The sequence below is a fragment of the Periophthalmus magnuspinnatus genome, chromosome 16 (assembly GCF_009829125.3).
Source record: "Periophthalmus magnuspinnatus isolate fPerMag1 chromosome 16, fPerMag1.2.pri, whole genome shotgun sequence".
Lineage (NCBI taxonomy): Eukaryota > Metazoa > Chordata > Actinopteri > Gobiiformes > Gobiidae > Periophthalmus > Periophthalmus magnuspinnatus.
Genome location: NC_047141.1, coordinates 17,878,393 through 17,898,138, shown reverse-complemented (window position 1 = coordinate 17,898,138; position 19,746 = coordinate 17,878,393). Strand labels below are relative to the sequence as shown.

General features: G+C 39.0%; 1 protein-coding gene across 1 annotated transcript in view; it reads left to right on the top strand.

Annotated features, from left to right (window-relative positions):
* Positions 1 to 19,746, top strand: part of LOC117384187 (intermembrane lipid transfer protein VPS13B-like) — a 270,989-nt gene that overhangs the window by 67,779 nt on the left and 183,464 nt on the right. The window contains exons 20-21 of the mRNA XM_033981473.2: positions 16,189 to 16,298; positions 17,806 to 17,937. Of these exons, the coding sequence (XP_033837364.1) occupies positions 16,189 to 16,298; positions 17,806 to 17,937 (242 nt within the window). The remainder of the gene's footprint in view (positions 1 to 16,188; positions 16,299 to 17,805; positions 17,938 to 19,746) is intronic.

Genomic DNA, 19,746 nt, shown 5'->3' with positions numbered 1-19,746 from the left:
AAAGGCAGTGGGCCTGCAGACGGCCAGTGAGTAATCGCTTGGAAAGTGTGCTCGCAGAGGAGAAATACTTATGTGCCCCTGAGGATCTGTGTGGATGGATTAGTGATTGAATTGAACGAGCTGGTTTCTGAAGCCTGTCTCTCTCTCCTCTCTACAGACATGAGCTTGCATATAAGTTGAATAAGATTGACGCAGCATGGTTAAAGAAGTACTATGTAACTTTTCATGGTAGAGACTTGTCATCTGTTTGTCACCATGTTCCACAGGATAGCTTTAAACTTATCACTCACAGTAAGAGTGCATATTTTTCAAGGTATAAGCGTAAGCAATACAATAACATATCTATCTTGAATAAATGCAAGATAGATATGTTTAATGTCGTACCATGGAACATTCCAGGCAAACCAATAATATTTCTTTGTAACTTTATGGTGGGAGGTCCACCCCCTGCTTATCCCCAAACTGGGGGCATTTCTTTTGCATGTTTCATACAACAAAATACCACAATCAAAACAAGACACAATTGCAAACATCAGAGCAACAGAATCTCACCAAAAAGACTGTTTGACTACTGTAAGCGTTTGGAAATTTCGCTAGTTGTTTGGTGTATAATTGAACATTTTCTTTGATGCCGTGGTCTTTCTTTGATGCTGATGACTTGTTGAGCAAAGCACTTAAGCATAGTGGTCATAAAGTGGACAAAAAGAGTTGATATGTGCCTCCCTATGCATGTAAGTCATATTGAAACATAAGGGGGACTTGTAGCCCTGTGGATAAAGCTTGATAATAATGTTGTACTAATGGAGAGTCTTTGAAGTAGGATGTTGTTTTTTCAGTGGGGTTCAGTGTCTGGACGCAGCCCCCTCTACAGCTGTGCTCTGGTGTGGGGGCTGCTCTGGACAAGTGTACTGCTAGATACTGACAGTGCTGTGTTTACATACGCATGCCCAATATCATACACGTCTGCCACCTGCTTGTTGCTGCTGAGATGTTACTTTTTATGAAATGTACCACATTATGGCATTAATCTTTTATTTGTACTGTTATTTAATTATAAGTGTAGTTATTGCTCAGGAATACCTTGGGTGACTCCTCTCCACAGATCCGACCAGTAACTTGGCCTGGCGTCATCTGCTTGACTCCATGGAAATATTGTGCGCCTTTTATGTGCAGTTTTTGGGTTGCACCTTCTAGAATATATGACATGTTACACTCTATGGGGACAGGAGCCAGTATTCCAGTATTTTCTTAAGGAATGTCCAAAAGCTAAATCCACAAATTTTGAAGTTTACAATTTATTATTTAGGATTATCCTTTATCCCACTATATTTATCCAACATGTGTGTGGATATGCTGTAGAGCACAAAATACCCACAAATCAATACATATTTTGAGGTGTAAGGGCTGTTTGGTTTCATTAGTGCTAGTGCAGGTGCTGCTGACTAATGTTTTGGTAACAGGCAGCTCCCCATCTCAACTTCAGACAAAACAGCAGAGATGAAAGAGACGTGCTTTTAACACTGGCATACCAACACTTCTTAATGTTTGAGATTGGTTTACCACTCAGACACATGGCCTTGTGTCCATGGCCAGGGAGTGCCATATTTAGTCATTTATTCTGAGGAAATACTTGTGGTATTAGGTTCCATTTTAGTTCAATATTACTCAAGTTCTCTCCTGTCTATCTCTCCTCTTCTGTTTCCATTTGCCTCTAGTCAGTTGTGTTAATTAACCTTGCATGTAATTATTTTGTTTTAGTCTCATATGCTGACATTTCAACTCATGACCTCCTCAATCAGGATTAACTTAAACCACAAGAAATCACACTTCACAGCCTTTTCTTATAGCAGGCCATGTTGTGCCAATTTCAGTCAAATTAAAGGTTTATTTTATTTGGCGATTTTTTAACTTCGCCTTGTACTGTGAGAAAACAAACTGGCCTGTGCGCCTTTGATTTGCTGGTAACTTTCTAAATGCCCCATGCTCTCCTCTCTCCATACGCACAAAGCAGGTCTCTGTGCTGGAAGCAGGGCTCGAGCTGATGATCACACAGGTGGCAGCAAGAGGGCCAAGCAATTACCACAACATCTGACATTGCACATTGGCCATTACTTACATGTTAGGCGCTCCATCCCTTGTTAGCACTCATGTTCATGCTAAGCCCAAGAAGCACCACATACTAATACAGGTCCAGATATTTTAGCTATTTAGGTTTGTAGCTGTCAATTTGTGCTTCATTTTGCAACTCATTTTGACATCATTGCGTTTTACAAAATAAAATTGAAAAAATAAAATTATTAATAAAAAGAATACTTGGAGTCTACAAGGTCTCTGAAACCACTTGTTGAGAACTGATGCTATAAATTGTAACCATGTCAAGGTTAAATCAAAACTTTTTGTCACTTTCCAATAGTGTATATAGACTGTGTTCCAAATTATTATACAAATGATATTTCAGCTCTGATTTTGCTAAATTGGTCAATATAAATACAATTTGGATGTCATTGAACAAACCTCCCAATGACAACAGTGTTTTTTTCAAAAGTTTCAATCCATGTTATTGTTGTATATTTTTGAATTAGAAGAGTTGAAATCGCCCTCATAGATCTTTTTGCTTGAGGATGCTCCAAAGATTCTCAATAAGGTTGAGGACAGGGGAGAATGGGGGCCACACCATGAGTTTCTTTTCTTTTATGCCATAGCAGCCAATGATGCAGAGGTATTCCTTGCAGCATGATATGGTGCATTGTCATGTATGAAGATGATTTTGCTACAGAAAACACAGTAGTTCTTTTGTACCATGGAAGAACATGGTCAGTCAGAAACTCCACATACTTTACCAGAGGTAATTTTCACATCTCAGGGACCCTAAAGGGGCCACCCAGCCCAAAACATTTCTCCGCCACCTCATCGCTGATGTTGCAGGCTTGTTGGCACATGATGGTCACCCACCAACAATCCACCATTCCATCCATCTGGACCATCCAGGGTTGTACTGCACTCATCAGTGAACAAAATTGTTTGAAAATTTGTCTTCATGTATTTCTGGGCCAATTGGCGCAGTTTTTGCTTGTGAGCATTGGTTAAGGGTGGGCCGAATAGAAGATTTATCATAACTGCAAGCCTCTGGAGGATCCTACACCTTGATGTTCGCGGGACTCCAGAGGCACCAGCAGCTTCAAATACCTGTTTGCTGCTTTGTAATGGCATTTTAACAGCTTAACCCAATGTATTTGTCTGGCAGAAACCTTCCTCATTGTGTCTTTATCTGCACAAATCCGTGTGTGCTCTCAATCAGTTACAAATCTCTTAATACTACGATGATCACGCTTAAGTTTTTGTGAAATATCTATATATAAGGTTTTCATACCTTGTCCAAGGTATTCAACTTTTTCATGCTTTTCGAGAGTAGAGAGATTCTTTTTCTTCCCCATATTGCTTGAAAATGGCGATCTGCTTAATAATGTGAAACGTCCTTCTTAAGTAGTTTTTCCTTTAATTGGACTTACCTGGCCAATTAATTGGCACAGGTGTCTGAGATTGATTTTACTGACCCAAAGAGCCCTGACACAATACCATCCATGAGTTTCACTGGAAAACTAAAAATTTTACCTTTATGACACTTAAACACAATTTGCATAATAATGGAACATGATGTATGTTCAGAAAGGTGCTGTGTATTAGTACTGTCATGAATGTGTTATCCCAGCCGTTTCATCTAATCTTTTCTGTTAAACTCTGTAAATGATTTCATATAACCACTGCTGCTGCCAAATAAAAAAGTTTCTCAAGCTATAATATCCATTTAATGTAAATTGAAGCTAGAAGGAGGCCAAGATTTCAGTTTGGCTTGTTTAGCATTTCCATCAGCTAACATAAATGAAGTAGATTTAAAGTAGCAGTCTACTGTATACATACTTGTCCTAAAAGCCTGTGCTCCCTCCCTTTGAGCCCTTGAGGTCCACAGGAACCTTCAAGAGCTCTTCCTGCTTCAGGGGCACTTAGCCTCAGCACAGTAGTAACAAACTCTCATCACTCTGACTCAGCCCTGTGTGTGTGGCGGCGTACTCCCAGGACTGCACTAGCCACTGCAGTAGTTGTAGAGCCAGCAGTAGTAAAATCTCATCATGTTTGAGTGGTCCTCTGGGGGTCCGGACTCCTCTTCGCTGTGTGTGGTTTGACCCCGGCCCCCACATGCCCACTTAGATAAACAGCCCGTAAACACAGTGGGCCTGAGCAGCACTCTCTGCTCCTCGCAGCATATACAACATCAGCAGATGAAAGAGCTGCTTCCCGACACTAATAGTCACCAGGGACCCGCTCCCACCCAACACCACTGACTCATAATTAAAAGTTCAGCTTCCAAAGTACTCTAATAAAAATAACCAAGCCAATATGGGACCAGGTTTTCTCTCATATGACCCCCCTATGTAACAAACTAGATGCAAACATTTAAAAGTGCTGTACCTGATTTTTTTTGTCTTAAAAATATAAAATAACAGAACAGAGTTGATTTTAAATGGTTTGCAGTGGTCCAAAGTTATGGCTTACGTACCTTGCATTCCAGACATCTTAATTATTCACTGCGGTGAAGGAGGAGGTTATAAGTGCTTTTCATCATCAGTGCTGAGTTTTGCCGTGGTGGTGATGCTAACAACAACATGTTAACGCACACTTCCTCATTTGAGGACAATGAAACACTTAATTAGATAGTAAAAGAAAATTTAAATTTAAATTCTATTAAAACCGGACAAAATGTTTTTTGAGTAAAGACTTTTCACTGCTCACCCAAGCTGTTTCTTCCGTTCGGTCAGAACTTTATAATTAGATGCATTTGTACTCTGGCAAGACACCTTTTGGCCAAGTACATGGGAAAAAAATCAGGTACAAGTCCTTTAGCTTTTCACATCACTTCATTTAATGTTTTGGGCAATTTTTTTTACAATGATGATGCATCAGAAAATGAAAAGAAAAAAATCTAGACACAACAAACTCTCCCAAAGCCAACCGCTTCCTTTGTGTACTTTAGTCTAGACCGTGGGATTACAACAGGACACAAATACGTAATCTAGGTTTCCCTTTAAAGGCAGTGGGATGGATTGTGGTTTGTCCTTTGCATCAGGCTTGTACAATCAGTGCTCACATTTCCTGTGTGCAAGCTTTTAGCGTATATATGGTGTGTGCATTTCCTGTATCATACATCTTCATATGTGTCAGCAGACAGTAGGAGGCACCCCTGTGAAGCTTGAATGTCATTACATATGCTCAATGTCCTGATCATAACTCTCAGATTAGAGTTTCTCTTTTGGTGGCTATTTCTGTGCTCACCTTCAAAGACTTCTTTGTGGTCATCTCCTCTTCCTCCCATCACTATATATCTCCTCTGCCCTCCCTCACAACCACCCCTTATTCTTGGTCCCTTTCCTTTAGACCTGTCATGTCAAGAGTATAGTAATTGTAATTTTTGTTTTTGTAAAGTTTTGGATAAGTGGTCTTGTTATAATATTGTATACAACTTTAGTTTTTGTCTTCAACAGAAAAAAAAAAACTAAAATACATTCAGCAAAATACCACTTGATGCTTTCACATTCCTTGTTGATCTGCACTTCATTTGTTGTGGTGGACTCATCGTTGTGTACATTTACATGGCCAGTAAAAATCAGATATAATCGGATAATCCAATAATTACTTCAGATTTTTGGTGCGTGTTTACATTCGCAAAATAAATAATTAAAAACACCTGGAGACATGTGGCAGAGTTGTATTGTTGTATTTGGAAGTCTAAGTATAATTCATTTAAAAATAATTGCAGCTTTATTTTATTTAATGTAAATATTTAACATTTCTCTTTCAGTTTTGTCTTTTGTTTGCCCATCCACAAAAAAACAACACAATAATCAGATGACTCAAAAAATCAGATAAGGATCAGATTTTTGGTGTGCATGCAAACAGCCAATGTTTGTTTTAGCGTTGTTTTAAGTGGGACAACTGTAATTTTTACGCCTCCCGCTGCAGGTGGCTTTTTGTTTGTACTTTTTACAGTGCACAAGTCAGCCATATTAAGTCCTGATGAGCATAAACACAGTGGCCGTATCATTAGTGAGCGTGTGGAGAGAAGAGGCATCCTCCAAGTCTTTACTCTGCTGTCAGTGAGGTGTACTCACAACATGGCCTCATTCAACACAGGGCTAATAATAGGCTAGAGGAGCAGGGGATTTCTTCTGAAACTTCTGGATGTTGTGTCCTGATTGTAACCTTTAATGCACACCACATTTTATGACTACAAAATATTCAGTAAACAATGCAATATGTTGAAATATTCTTATTTTCCAGGATGAACAATGGTCTGAAAGACAGGTCTATTCTTTTATCAGTATTTGGGGCCAAGTTTTGAGGATGTGCATTACTAAGAGGTTGGCCAGTGTCAACTTTCATGTGGTATTTTGTTGTAGAAATGTTGTTTTGGCTTTTGCTCTGAACTTGTGTAGCTCAACACTTAAACATCTTAGAAGGTATTCATTTAGAGTAGTTTATTACCTTACTTTACAGGAAAATGAATCTACTGGTGTAATGATATCATATTCACTTGTATTCAGTCTCTCCCTTCTAACCACCAATTTGCATATTGGAGTGATCTATGCCTTGCCTCTCCTGACAAATAAAATGTTGTATGGCTTTAAGTGGTGACAGTAGAAGACGTGTTTCACAGATCTAAACTGGGTCCAACCACAGGACAGGTTTTCAAATGTTGCCTTCTAAAACTTAATTGGTTGTTTGGTTAACCTTTGTAAGCATTTTTACTGCGATACAATATGTTTGAGGACTTGCGGCTTTAAATCAGTGTATTCCACGCTCTACAGATTTTACTTCTAATTGTTCATTTGTTCTTCCCTCTCTGTTGAGCTCATCCCTCCGAGCGTCGACTCTGCTGTGACCCCTTCCTGGTTCAACAAAATCCAGCCAATCAGTACCAGTGTTTCACCATATTGTATAGCTCTTATATACTCCTCTATGGTTTGGATTCTGCAATGCTGCTAAAATAGCTCATCCTGAAACCATTAGACCAAATTGCTAAATGGTTCAAATGTGCAACCACTTAAGGCTATGTCTTTAAGAGGAATAATCTTCAATCTACTGTGGCAAGTAAGAGGAACATGAGGTGGATGGTGGGAGCAGCAGCTGAGCAGGGCCCCTGAGATCAGAATGGAGAAGAATGCAGTGAAACAGAAGGAGCTTAAGAAATATCGTCGATTTCATAAGCTCCTTTGTTTAACTTTGGATTTTTTCACAGCAAAATGATGTATTTATGATTGTGCTGCCGGTTGCAGGAGGCTGTGAAGGATCACATTTATGGGAACATTGGACCTAGCAGTAGTTATTGAGGTTAATGTGAAGATTAAAAAACACATTTGCTCATGCTTATTCAGAACACACCCCATACTTAAACAGTTGTTAGCAAAGATTGTGAGCGATTTATGAGGTGTATTTATTGCATAAACACATTAAAATTATTGATCTAGTGTCTTCAGGCATATTTATTATGCATATCAGTTCATATTAACAAAGTAGCCATCATACTTGAACTTAGGGTACCCTGTAGAATTGTTCAAATAATTGATTCCCATATATTATTATTAGTTATCTTAATATGTGTGTAGCATCACTCGCATTGACGTGAATGCCATGTTTTGGATTACATTGACATCAGCTATCGAGCTGTGGAGAGAAAAGCGTTTGTTAAATTGCTTGAAGAAATCTGAAGTTAGACTTGGACTTAAGTCAAGGTTCCCCCGTTCTGGCCTGTTACATATTTGTCACTTTGAATAGCTGATAAGTGAAATACAAAATGTAGTCATGACAGTCTTTTGAGAAACGTTTCACCCCATTTACAACGTAATAGTGGGCCAATGTAGTGGATACAGTGACAGACGACAGGAGACAAGTTGCATATAGCCATTTAGACAGTGGATTCCTCAGTGCAGTATTTCCAATCTCAGGGGTGCCCTCAGATCTCTGCATAAGCACTTTGATCTGTCACTGAGATCATTACAGAGTCTACTGAATTGACAAAAGGCCAAGCTGAAAGACTGGAGCGTAATTAAAGACAGGATCATGTCCTCGATTGTCCCGTAAGCCCCACAGAAAGCCAAGTGGTGGAAAAAGATGAACAAGACAAGACCAGACCAGAGGAATAGCACATGCTCCATCTGTTTGTTGCAAAATACAGCTGCGTCGAGAGACCGGTCAGTGTTTGGATGGACACCAGGTACAGCTGTCCATATAAAATATGATAAATCAGCAATTTAACCACTGTCATTTAATATTCTGATTTGGTGAGCCTTGCATTTCTCAGACCATACAAGCTCTCATTTGACCAAATATTCCCAGGATTTTGTTGCGTAACTTCAACAACTCCAGACTATTTTTCTCCAAGTGTTTGAGTAATGCTGTTTTTATTTCATTTCTACATGTTACAATGTAATGTATGTGAGAATGTAATGTATATCATATAGAAGAAATAGTTGGACCAAGCCCCAAGTTAACGACAGACATTACTCCCTCTACCCTATGACAAACTGAGAACTTGATTTGAACTGTGGAGAAAGCCCATGAGCCAGCTGAATGATAGCGCCGATAAGAAGTTTTCAAGGTAACTGCGCGAAAGTGAATTTTCTGTGGGAAAGCGGCAGCAGAAGCAGAAGTCTGTTTATTTTATTGAGCACAGAAGTGTCTCTCGTGTTCCCCTAACGCTGTAGCCGGGCTCATTTAAAGTTCACAAAGTGCTCTGTTTGCCCATGATGGATATGGTAATGATGCATTAATGCAATCAGGACCACGTCTGTTTTGTCTCTCATTAAGAAGGCTAGCTATCTTGTTGACAACGGTCAGGTCAAGATTGGTCGTGAGTTTGAAAGTTTTCCGATGGTGTGATTTGAAATGAAGATGATGGAGATGAAGTCTATTTTTGTAAGTGGAAGTTGGATAGTGTGTTTAAAAGAAATTAATAGATGACACAGAACAGCTGGGACACTCTGAATAAACCTTGAAAGTAATGGGTGTTGTTTTTTTCTTTTAGTGTCATTAAAGGCTATAGATCAATTCCAGGTGCATTATTTTGCCCATGATCTGTCTGCTACAAATGCCCTAGCCTTTTACCTACCACTGGTGTTGATTTCATGCGCTCATCATTTTGAGGTGTCCAGTGTCCAGTGATTGAATAGTAGTGCACTCAAAATTGCCTACACACTGCATCCTGAGGAGCAGTGACAGCAATGGTCACTATATGGGTCAATATAAACCAGATTACATTGCAGGAGTTTAAGAGAAAACAATGGACAATGACAGGTTGTCCGAAAAACAGTTTTACCACACTGTTGAGTGGTGATTATGTGCAAACCACCTCTTAAATATACTGTTACGACTTAAATCACTAATGTTAGCTACTTACTTCAGCCTGAACACTAAGCTAATTTTACTTGTTTCAAAAATGGTTCAGGCAGTTTTCTTTTTCTCTACTGGACATCATAAAAATTAAACATTATCAAATTAATAAAATCAACAGTAGGAACATGTGTATGTTTGTAATTTCTGGTGCTGCATATAGTCTAGGATAGATCTCCACGTTTGAAATGTGTGTGGTCTCGGTTAACGTGTTGTTTGTTTGATGTAATACTACATTATTTAGTAATTCAGCAGTGAAATGTTAAATCAAATATTGCCTGTTCACTACATTCCTGTGGAAATTGCCTTGACCTCCATAAGAAGGATAGAAGCAGTGTATAAGACACTATTTACTTGTGTTTAGACATTGAGTACCATCCTCATGCAAGTTTACAGTATTTACACATACTGTATATGAGTTGCATAAGCAAGTATCCACCCTCACGTTTAGGTTCCAGTAAGGTTTCAATATGTGCCTGGACGTAAACATGTGTAATTGTTTTTTTAAGCTTTGGCATGTAAAGCACAGTACGCACGCTAACACAGTCTTGTAGTGCTTATCCAGTCCTCTCTGATATGCTGCTCATGGGATTTTGCATATATGGAGATTTACTCTGCTCGTTGCATTAATCAAACTGACATGTGGAGATTTTCCAAGTACATTGACTTATCAAGTAGATTAGAAACAAAAACACTTTCTCCCATCTGTTTTTACATAATGAGGCAATGTCTTTGCCCCACTATGTGTACTTCTTTGTATCAGAATTCTTTATGTAGTTTTTCTGTGACTCCCATATGGACAATTTGCTTTCCACCGCTCTTCCGACTTGTTGCTGTTACTCTACCCACAGCAACAGTCAAATTCAGCATAGTCAATTTAATATTAACCTCACAAAAAGGGTCACTTTAACACTTTCCTAACTGAACCCATACAGACACTGAAAAATAGTTAATTGTTAACTCTCAAAATGAACTATTTTTAAGAGTTAATTTTGAACTTTTTTCTGAGTGACTTCTGCTCTAAAGAGTTAAATTAAATAATAATAATAATAATAATAATTTAAAAAAACTTTTAGTGTTGCATTTTTTAGCTTTAAATCTCGTAAATTAGACAAAAATAGACCACTATTCATTAAATCTTACACTTTTTATTGCAGATATTTTACCATGTTATACACATGATAAAAGACAATATGATACATAAATTTACATCCCATTCCTAATAGAAGTCAGATGATATTTTGTTGGTTGTATTGTTGAGACACTGTACATTTTATGCCTATTCTATAGATGACCAAAGCATCTATAGAATAGACAGTTTTCATTGCTATTGATATTAAAAAGCTAGTTTGGGATACCAACACATGAATGGAATTATTGTGAATAACCAGTTGTTTCAGAAACGAGATTCATTTGAAATATGTGCAGCCTCATTCTACATATGTTGGAGATTATGCATGATGGACTATTAAATGCAGGAGAATTAACAGAACCTTTTGAGGTTTTACAATTAAAACAATATAGTTTAATGTGTACAGTTATTCTTCTTGTCATGTTCATGTCATAAAATTTGGTTTGAATAATTGTGTAGAAATCTGCAAGTTCTTTGTTGTAGGAAACAGAAAACAGCCAAAGTTGTCTGTGCGGCACATGGTAAGGCCGTTTTGCCCATAAACATGACAAACTTCTCAGTCTTTTTTTGCTCTTCAGTGCAGTTTTTACTAAAATTACTAGTTTTATGTTTTACTAAAAGTACCATGGGTACTTTCCTACCAAACATAATATGGAAAACAGGAAAACCTAAACTGCATCAAAGGTGAAGCTGGTGCTTTCTAAATTTGAAGAGACAATTGACTGAACTGAACTAAAGTTGGCCATTTTCTTTGGTCCTCTCTTTGGTTGGTGGAAGAAGGTAGAGATGTAGAGGTATGGAGGTATCATCACTGTCCCATTCTATAAAGCAGCACATATGTACACCAAAGGTCAGTAAGCACAAACTTTTTCACTCACCAATGTATGGCAGGTACTTAAATCTGAGTAAAAGAATTGCTAAACATACTATGCTCGGTTCTGAAATCTAAGGTGAACTGCATCTCATTGATATAGATATTGGAAAGCCTCTGGCATTCTGCAAAGCTTGAAGTAGGTAGGCAACATAGAAATAAAAATTTTAACTAAATATCCAGCGTGTTCTATCTTTAAAATTAAATGAATGTTAAATTTCAATTGAACATGGGCTAATATATTTGTGGTTGCAAGGATGGATTTAACTTATACATGCAAAGATTTAGGAAATTTGTAAAATATAACCTTACTGTTGGAGCAAAAACATTCAATTGGCCTAAATAAATTAATCGCAACTTGGACTGAGAATAAGGGCCAAGTCTGATGTATGAATAAAGTTCACATATAAATTGTGGATTGTGACAAATAACAGTCATGATTATATCGGCAGTTGATCTACATTAGATGTTAATGCACCTTTGGTTAGGTCTGCATTTCTTCTAGCATGATAGCATGAAGTTAACAGCTTTCACCAATGTCAATTTTTCAACAAACCTAATTTATGTGTTCATATCAAACAGTGATATGTGATTAAAAGCAATCAAATGTCTTGTAATTTATGTCACACTGGAACAAAGTGTGCTTCAGGTTGACCGTTAAAGTTGTTAAGATAAAACATTAAAATAAATGGAGGTTATCCTCTAAAGTTTAGCTTTCCATTTTCTTTGTAAAATAAATAAAAGGCAATGAAGATTTGTTTACATGAACTTACCAATTTAAGATGCATAACCTGGTTGCACACACTGTAGTCACTGCACTCTGCCCCCTATGAGGGTTATCAGGCCCTTTGGAGGTCCAGAGTTTTTTTACTCAAAATCACTCACAGGGTTAAATGACGAAACTCCTTCATGACTGTCAATTTGAACTCCCACCATATGAAAAATGGGAGTGAAACAAAATTGGAAATGACTCATAGAGGGTAAGATCAAGTCTACACTTGCTGAAAAAGGCTAACCCCCAAATTTTAACACTTTTAAATATGCTGTATACGAGATGGGTTAAGGCTGTCAGCTGAGAGCTACTGCATACATACAAACTGCAGCAGTACCAGAGGATTGTTTAGGCCCAGGGAGAGAGATTAGTAGAATGACAGGGAGTGAGTGAGTGAGAAAGAAGGGGAGAGGGTTAGCGGGAGCAAGGGAGGGAGAGAAAAAGGCAGAGAGATAGGCAGAGTGAAGGAGAGCGCCTGCTTTCCGTAGTCCAGGGTCTGTTTCCAGTCACTGCTGCCCGTGTCCTTCCTGAGCCCTGGAGCTCCTGTGGCGGCACTGCCCCGAGACAGTGGGTCACAGCATAGTACATCTGTTCACTGTCATAGCACGAGCAAAAATGGACACAAATAGAAACACTTCCTTAAGTTTCAGCCTGGTATTGTGCTTGAATATTGCACACCATGTTCCCTTCATACACCCATGCACCACTGAAGTCCTATGGCCCTTATGCACACACCAGCAGAACACCTGTCGGGCTTCGTGGCCTGCTCCAGGACACCTTCAAGTCATGAGCTCATCGGAAAAGCAATTAAAGCCAGCGTAGGCCCTGCACACTGGCGTAATGTTTTGTTTAGCTACTTGGCTTCGAAATTAACCAAACCTGTCACAAGTCATCTGGCTGACACGGGTTGGGCTCTATTTATTTATTTTCAGTTTCTGTTGGTCCTGCTGCTGCTCCATGGCCAACAATGAAGTGATTCTGAGGGGGCGATTAGCTGGCTATAACATCTGCCCACCTGGGGGGTAGTCAATGCTCACCCCATACCTCTCGTAGCCTGTCTTTGGCTCTGATTGTTGGGTCACGGCCTTGTAGTTGAAGGTTGTGCCCTCTCTAACCCCAATCAGAGCTTTGGTGTTTCAGTGGGGGTTCTGAACTTGCACTGACCTAGCCGCTCCCAGTTTATTAAATTACATGCTTGAGTTAACAGAACAAAAGCAGGTTTTACATTCAAATATGCATACAGATAACAGACATTGTTAAGACAAAGGTGTACTGCTACAAAACACTAGTATAAGACTGTTGAGAGGGAGAGGAGTGGCCCAACGCTGAAAAGGTCAAAAAGGTTAACAGTAATCCGTCATGCTGGTCCTTGTTTAGCTATAGCCCTAGGCCTAACACAAACCCCACAGGATCACAATGTATTTTTACATAGAGAAGAATTAAGAACATCTAGAGTGCAAAATGAATGTCTATCTATTGAAAAATATGCCACCAAGAACATATGAAGTGCATTGATGTTGAAAAAACACACAAAAAAAACCTGTTATTAATAGGGCCTTTTAGAACATCTCAAAGTACACATGTCTGACCAAATTCCTGCTCCTTCTGCGGTTGCATGTATTTTCACAGTCAGGGCCACTGAGCAGTCTCACTGTGTTTACTCGAGGAATCATTTAGGAAGTAAGAAAAACACCTCTGTTATCATTGTCATCACATGCTGTAATTACCCAAACGCCGGTGGTTCAAGCAGAGAAAACAGTCCGCTGCTGCCGAGGTCGTCCTGTAGGCATGCCAGGCTGGTTCATGGTGCTGCCTGCTTCAAAGGAGGTGTCACTCTTAAGCGGTTATGTCAACACGTCGATGAAACGGGAACACACAGAGTAGATGGTAAAGCCTTGGTCTTCAAAGACTCTAAAGGCAGGTCAACACATACTTTGTTTCTGTGTCACTGTCAAAACAGCAGACAGGAGGAAGGGAGAAAAAAACCATGTTTGTACTGTTAATCTCAGAAAAAAGGTCTTTTGAATGTGATTTGATGTATCAGTTTGTCACAGCTGTCAGTGGCAGTAGTCAAACAAATGTGACAGACAGACTTGGATGGTATTCTCTAAAACAACACTGCCATGGATGGTGAAACGCTCTCATTTATCAGATCTTTATACAATCTGCTAAACCAACACATGTACCCTTCATTCTCTCATCTTCTCTATGTTTATTTTGTACCTACTATTGTTACTTGTTTTTAATGTAATCTACAATTTAGCCTCAACATTGTTTTGTTAGCATAAAGTCTGCTGAATTTTTATTTAATTTTTTTCTTTTAAAGTTCAGCTAATAGCACTTTTATAGCAGTGTTGCTACAAGACTGTGTGGCAAAGGGATGCTGGCTTTGCAGCAACTGAAACAATTTTCATATTTACGATCATTTACTAAGTTCACCCAAGAACTTAAATGATTTATAATGCAATGAGTCATTTATGTCGAATGTGCTTACTGTGTCATGCTTAATGCTTCTCATAACCACATTTTAGGGTCAGTTTATTGAACACATCTTCACTCCTCAGCCCATTCCCAGTCATTTGGGTTCTGTATGGCTCACACTGTTTGGGGCGGAAACCACTTGAAATCTTGCGCCAGTGCTCCAGCTCCAGGCGAAGCTTATTAAGCAGCCGCACTGTGGTGCACAAGTTCAAGCCACAAGACTGAGGTTATGATTTGCTGTCAGAAAACAGGGACCATCGGGCGTCTGATGGAGCAGAGTGGAGATAGATGGAGAGGTAGACTGAGATATAGAGAAGAGAGAGTGGGCGACAGCAGCTGTGGTCCATGGTTGTTCACACCAGAATATTTCATTTGTTTCTTGTGTGCTATTTGCATTTGCTCTGTTGATGAAGCCAGTTATATTTCTAATTTTATTTCAATTGTCATCATGTCTTTGCCCCTTATATTATCTAAATTCATCTCTATGCATTTAGTTAGAAACCCACAAATTACCTGGATTGTATCATTTGATATAGCATGTTTTAAATGGTAGTCAAAATGATAGCCTCTAATTGCCAAGTACTTTCTGCTCATTCTTCATGTGCACTTCACTTCTCACACATGTGCTTGGACCACTAATTACTTATAGTTGTAAAATGTGGCAAAAAAACAGGTTTTATTTGAAGTAGTTACACTTGCCAAAGTGCTGATCTGGTGCTAAAATACACATGTGAGGACTGCCTAAAAAGGGAGACATTTTAAAAAGTCAAAGACAGACTACACATTTACACATTTTACACATTGTCACACAGTCTTGCATTGCCTGAGGACTTGAAACCAAAGCCAGGGGTCGAGTCCAAAGCCGCATTAAAGTGCTCAAAGTCCTTGTAGAGCTGAAACATCCTCCTGTCGTCATGCTGGGACGTTCCACGGCACGCCAGAGCCTCTGCACTAATCCTGACGGCATGGGACTCATTATTGATAGGATCCTAATGCATTACCTCAGGGCCTGCTTATTGTTGGTGCAGATTATTATTTAAGAGTAAACCTAAACCAAAAGAAAGTCTAGTGTTTCATAGAAATTTATCAAAAGAAAATGTTATTCTTGGCTTAGCGTGATAGCACTTTGAACATTACAATTGAAACAAACTGTGGTCCTTGCTGCTTTTCGATGTTCATACCGCTTTAACATTAGCATTTTCAGAAGTGCAGGAACCTGACACTGATTCATTGTAGATTTAAGGCTAAGTCACGTTCACTGTGAGGTTATTATTCTACATAGATTTTGGAGATCCTTTTTGATGTGCCACCTACTTTTTTGTCAATGGGTGGCTATATCTCTCTATTTTGATCCATTTTTGTTTTATCTCATTTCTAGTAAAGTTACATTTAATTTAACAACAGTCTATAAACAATTTCAAACCATGTTTTCAACCATGTTTTCAATGTAAAATTGTTTATTTATATATATATATTTTTTTTTTCTTTCAGGTGCAGTGCTTCTAGTCAGCGTCCAGGGCATAGCTGTCAATGTGGACCCAGTCTTCTGCACTTGGCTGCTGTACAATCCTAACCGGGGGAGCAGCAGACAGCAGCAAACCGTAAGAAAGATTTCATATTACTAACCTTTACGCTTAATCCATTTTCAAGTCAAATCTGTATGATCTAAATAAATGTGTCCCTGCTTGCCGTTCCCTGCTACCTTTTTCCATTTGCTCTGCTCCCTGTCTTCCGTCCAGTCCCTCTATATTTATTTGACATGGGTTGCGGTGATACTTATGGACATTGAAGGCTGTGTGCCCACTCAACATACACATACAGTCATGTTCACTTTTGATTGCCTGGGATACTGCACAGGTTCCCCCTCATAAAGCCGCAAAAATATATATAGGACTTTTAGTATGGTATTATAATGCATTTAATGTTACTGTTTTCATGCCTCCTGCAGTTTGGACAGGATGTTGGCATATATATGTGTGTAAAAGACAAAGTTAAAAGGAGTTAATTGCACCAACTCCTTACTCTCTACAGGGTAAACACATGTTATGAGTTGAACGGCTGCCAGTGCACAGAATATGCAAAAAAGGGAAAAAAAAAACTAAGGTTACCTCGCGTGCTTCAGCTGTCTGTCAAGGTCCTATCTTGAGTCCTTGGCTGCTTTATCCTAGGCCTTGAGTTGAATGACACACTGCAGCCTGCGAAGGACATAGGAAAGGACACAGATCAAGGTGGTAGGAAATGTTAAGTAAGATCATACTGTCCAACTATAAACAGGACAAAGGATGGGCTCCAAAGCATAACTGAAAACAGCACTTATATGTCTTCTGTTTAATGTCATTGGCATGTTTTAATATGGTACAAACCTTATTACTTTATCTCAAAATTTTACTGTTAAGCATTTTACATCATGCCTGAGCCAGTAGCTACAAACACTAATGAAATTTAGTAACTCATATTTTAATCTTACAACCATTGGCTTTTGGGGTCCCAGGTGCATCCCTCCAAAACAGCTTGTGTGCAATGTTTGGTGCACTAGAGTTGTAGTTTGACATTGGCCTCTATCCGTGTGCAGCTGTATTGTAGCCTTGCCGTACTATTTGGCCTATGATAATGCTGTTTCCTAATTCCAGACCAAGCTCTCTTCCATTCTGTCTGCTAACAATCACACAGTCTGCCTATGTGTTTGTATATATGTGCATGTGTGCAGTTGTGTGTCTAACCTTCCAGCAGTTTTGGGAGTCTCTCAATGAAAACATGGAGCTGTCACTGGTCCTTGTTGGTCTTGGAGGCCTCAGTTGTGTTCCACTGCATTTTTCTGTTCTTTCCCCATTCCCCAAGTCTGTTACCTCTGCCTTGTGTGCAGCATTATATCTCAACATTAACACATTTTTATGTGTTTATGTAAAATAATACCAATATATATCTTTAATTATGGCCTTCCAGATGACCTGATTTACTTACTTATCTTAACATTGTCCTGATGTTATTGTGCTAGACAGCCTTTTCGTAGTGGATATTGACACTAAATTCCCTATTTCCAACTTAGGGATATTTCCTCTCTATTATGATGTACTGACACCTAAATTATATTTGTTTGTGATGTGATAGACTTCTGGACCAGTCCCACTGGTGAAGAGGAAAGACGATGAAGTCTCTGTTGGGAGCACACCACTGGCCAAGCAAACCTCCAATCAGGCATCAGACTATGCTAGCAGTCCAGTCAAAACCAGACTGTCACAGGTATGTTTATACGGCTAATACTAGCTACTACTTACTTCTTTGTTGTTACTACCTGTAATTATTTTATTCGGTACAAAACATCAGTGTGGTACTTGCTGATTTAAGCTTAAGACAAGACTTTTATAAATGTATTATTAAGATTTAATGCTTTTATTAAGCAAGACAGAACCATTTTGCTCCCTGCTTTATTCAGAGATGGACAGAAAGGATTTCCTCCTTTGTCTTCCTCTTGTGATTCTGGGAAAACGTGACGCTCTGCTTCACTGTACTAGAACACACTGTTTTGGGAATACATTTTCTGACAAGTCTACCAGTTCCATGAACACAGCCTTGCTGGTATGTTTAGCGAATTTAAAGATCTGTTTATTACTCCTCTGAGATTCTGTGCAGTGGTTTAAAAAGAAGTCCAAAGCCCATATTTCTACCTGGAGGATAACTGCCGCAGCCCCATGCTTTAGGAGCTGTCCATGAAACTACACAGAACTGTGCTGGCTGTACAAGTGGATTGGACTTATGAGCTTGATTCGCAGATGCCACAACAAAGTTAAAAGTCATCTCCTTAATTCTCCCACACAGCAAACATTTAATTCATGCCTAATATTGGTATGCCATGATTGGAGTGATCCTGGCATTTGAAAGATATTTTCACATAAATCCATAATTTTTTTTTTTTTTAATCTCCTTATAGCTCCATATGTTCACTGCAGTCCTGTACAGAATTTTTACATGTATAACTGTGAGGGAGCTGTTTTTGATCAGATCTTACTTGACTGGATGTTGCGTAAAGTATACATATTCAGGACTGAGGATGTCCATATTGATTTCATCTTTCATTCTCAAAGTAAAGTAATGGGCAGTAAGAATAGTTTAAGGTAGATAATCTGGGTTTTGTATCAAATAGAAAGGCTCCCGTATATTAGAGACTGTGGAGGAATTGTCTTTGTTGCTTTGAAAAATCTAAAAATCTCATCACATGTGCAGCTTCTGTGGAGTAAGACCTATTTAGTTTCTGCAGTATTTTGTTGATTTCCCCATAGAACTCTGAAAGAGGAGCTCATCGTATAAGTTTTTATTGCAAACACTTAGGACTTCTAACAACTTAGTGCAATGAAATGATTCTCATTTGCCCCAAAGTTATGTGCCTCAAACTTTACATTACTTGGGCTGAACTTCTGATACTCATAAAAAGCCTGCAGCTTACAGCGCGCCCACCAACCATGCTCTATAAAGCGGGGCAATTAGGAGCTCAGTTTGTAAGTAACTGCTTATGCCTCTGAAATGAGTTTGATAAATGCTTTTGTATCAAATTATCGATGTGTGGGATATTTGCAATATTGCTATATAGGGCTTTGTTTTGTTACGCCTGATTATGAATTGGACACAGCCAGTGCTTTCTGTGCATATTGATTTTCATTGCAACTATTGGTTTCCCACACAAATCACCTTGGGGGATTAGACAAATAAATCAAAATCTGCTCACTCACTTTTGCTGTTTAAAGCTCGCTCTAAACCATCTCGCTGGTTTCACATCCCTGCATCCAAATGGTCATTTTGAACCCACGCCTGGCACTGTTATGATGTAAAGCAAGTGTTATGTTTTGTTCCCACATTCATCTTAGTTACAGTTTTGTTGTAATCAAGAGGGACTTTCCTCATAAAGCCAAGGGAAGGTGCCTGTAAAAGTAAATGTGGAGACTCACAGCAAACCTGGTGAATCACTAGACCACTGCCCCTTAAGTCCCACAGAGGGCAAAGTGATATCATACTGTGGGACCAAGAGGCAGCTCAAATCTCCCCAAAAAAACCCTC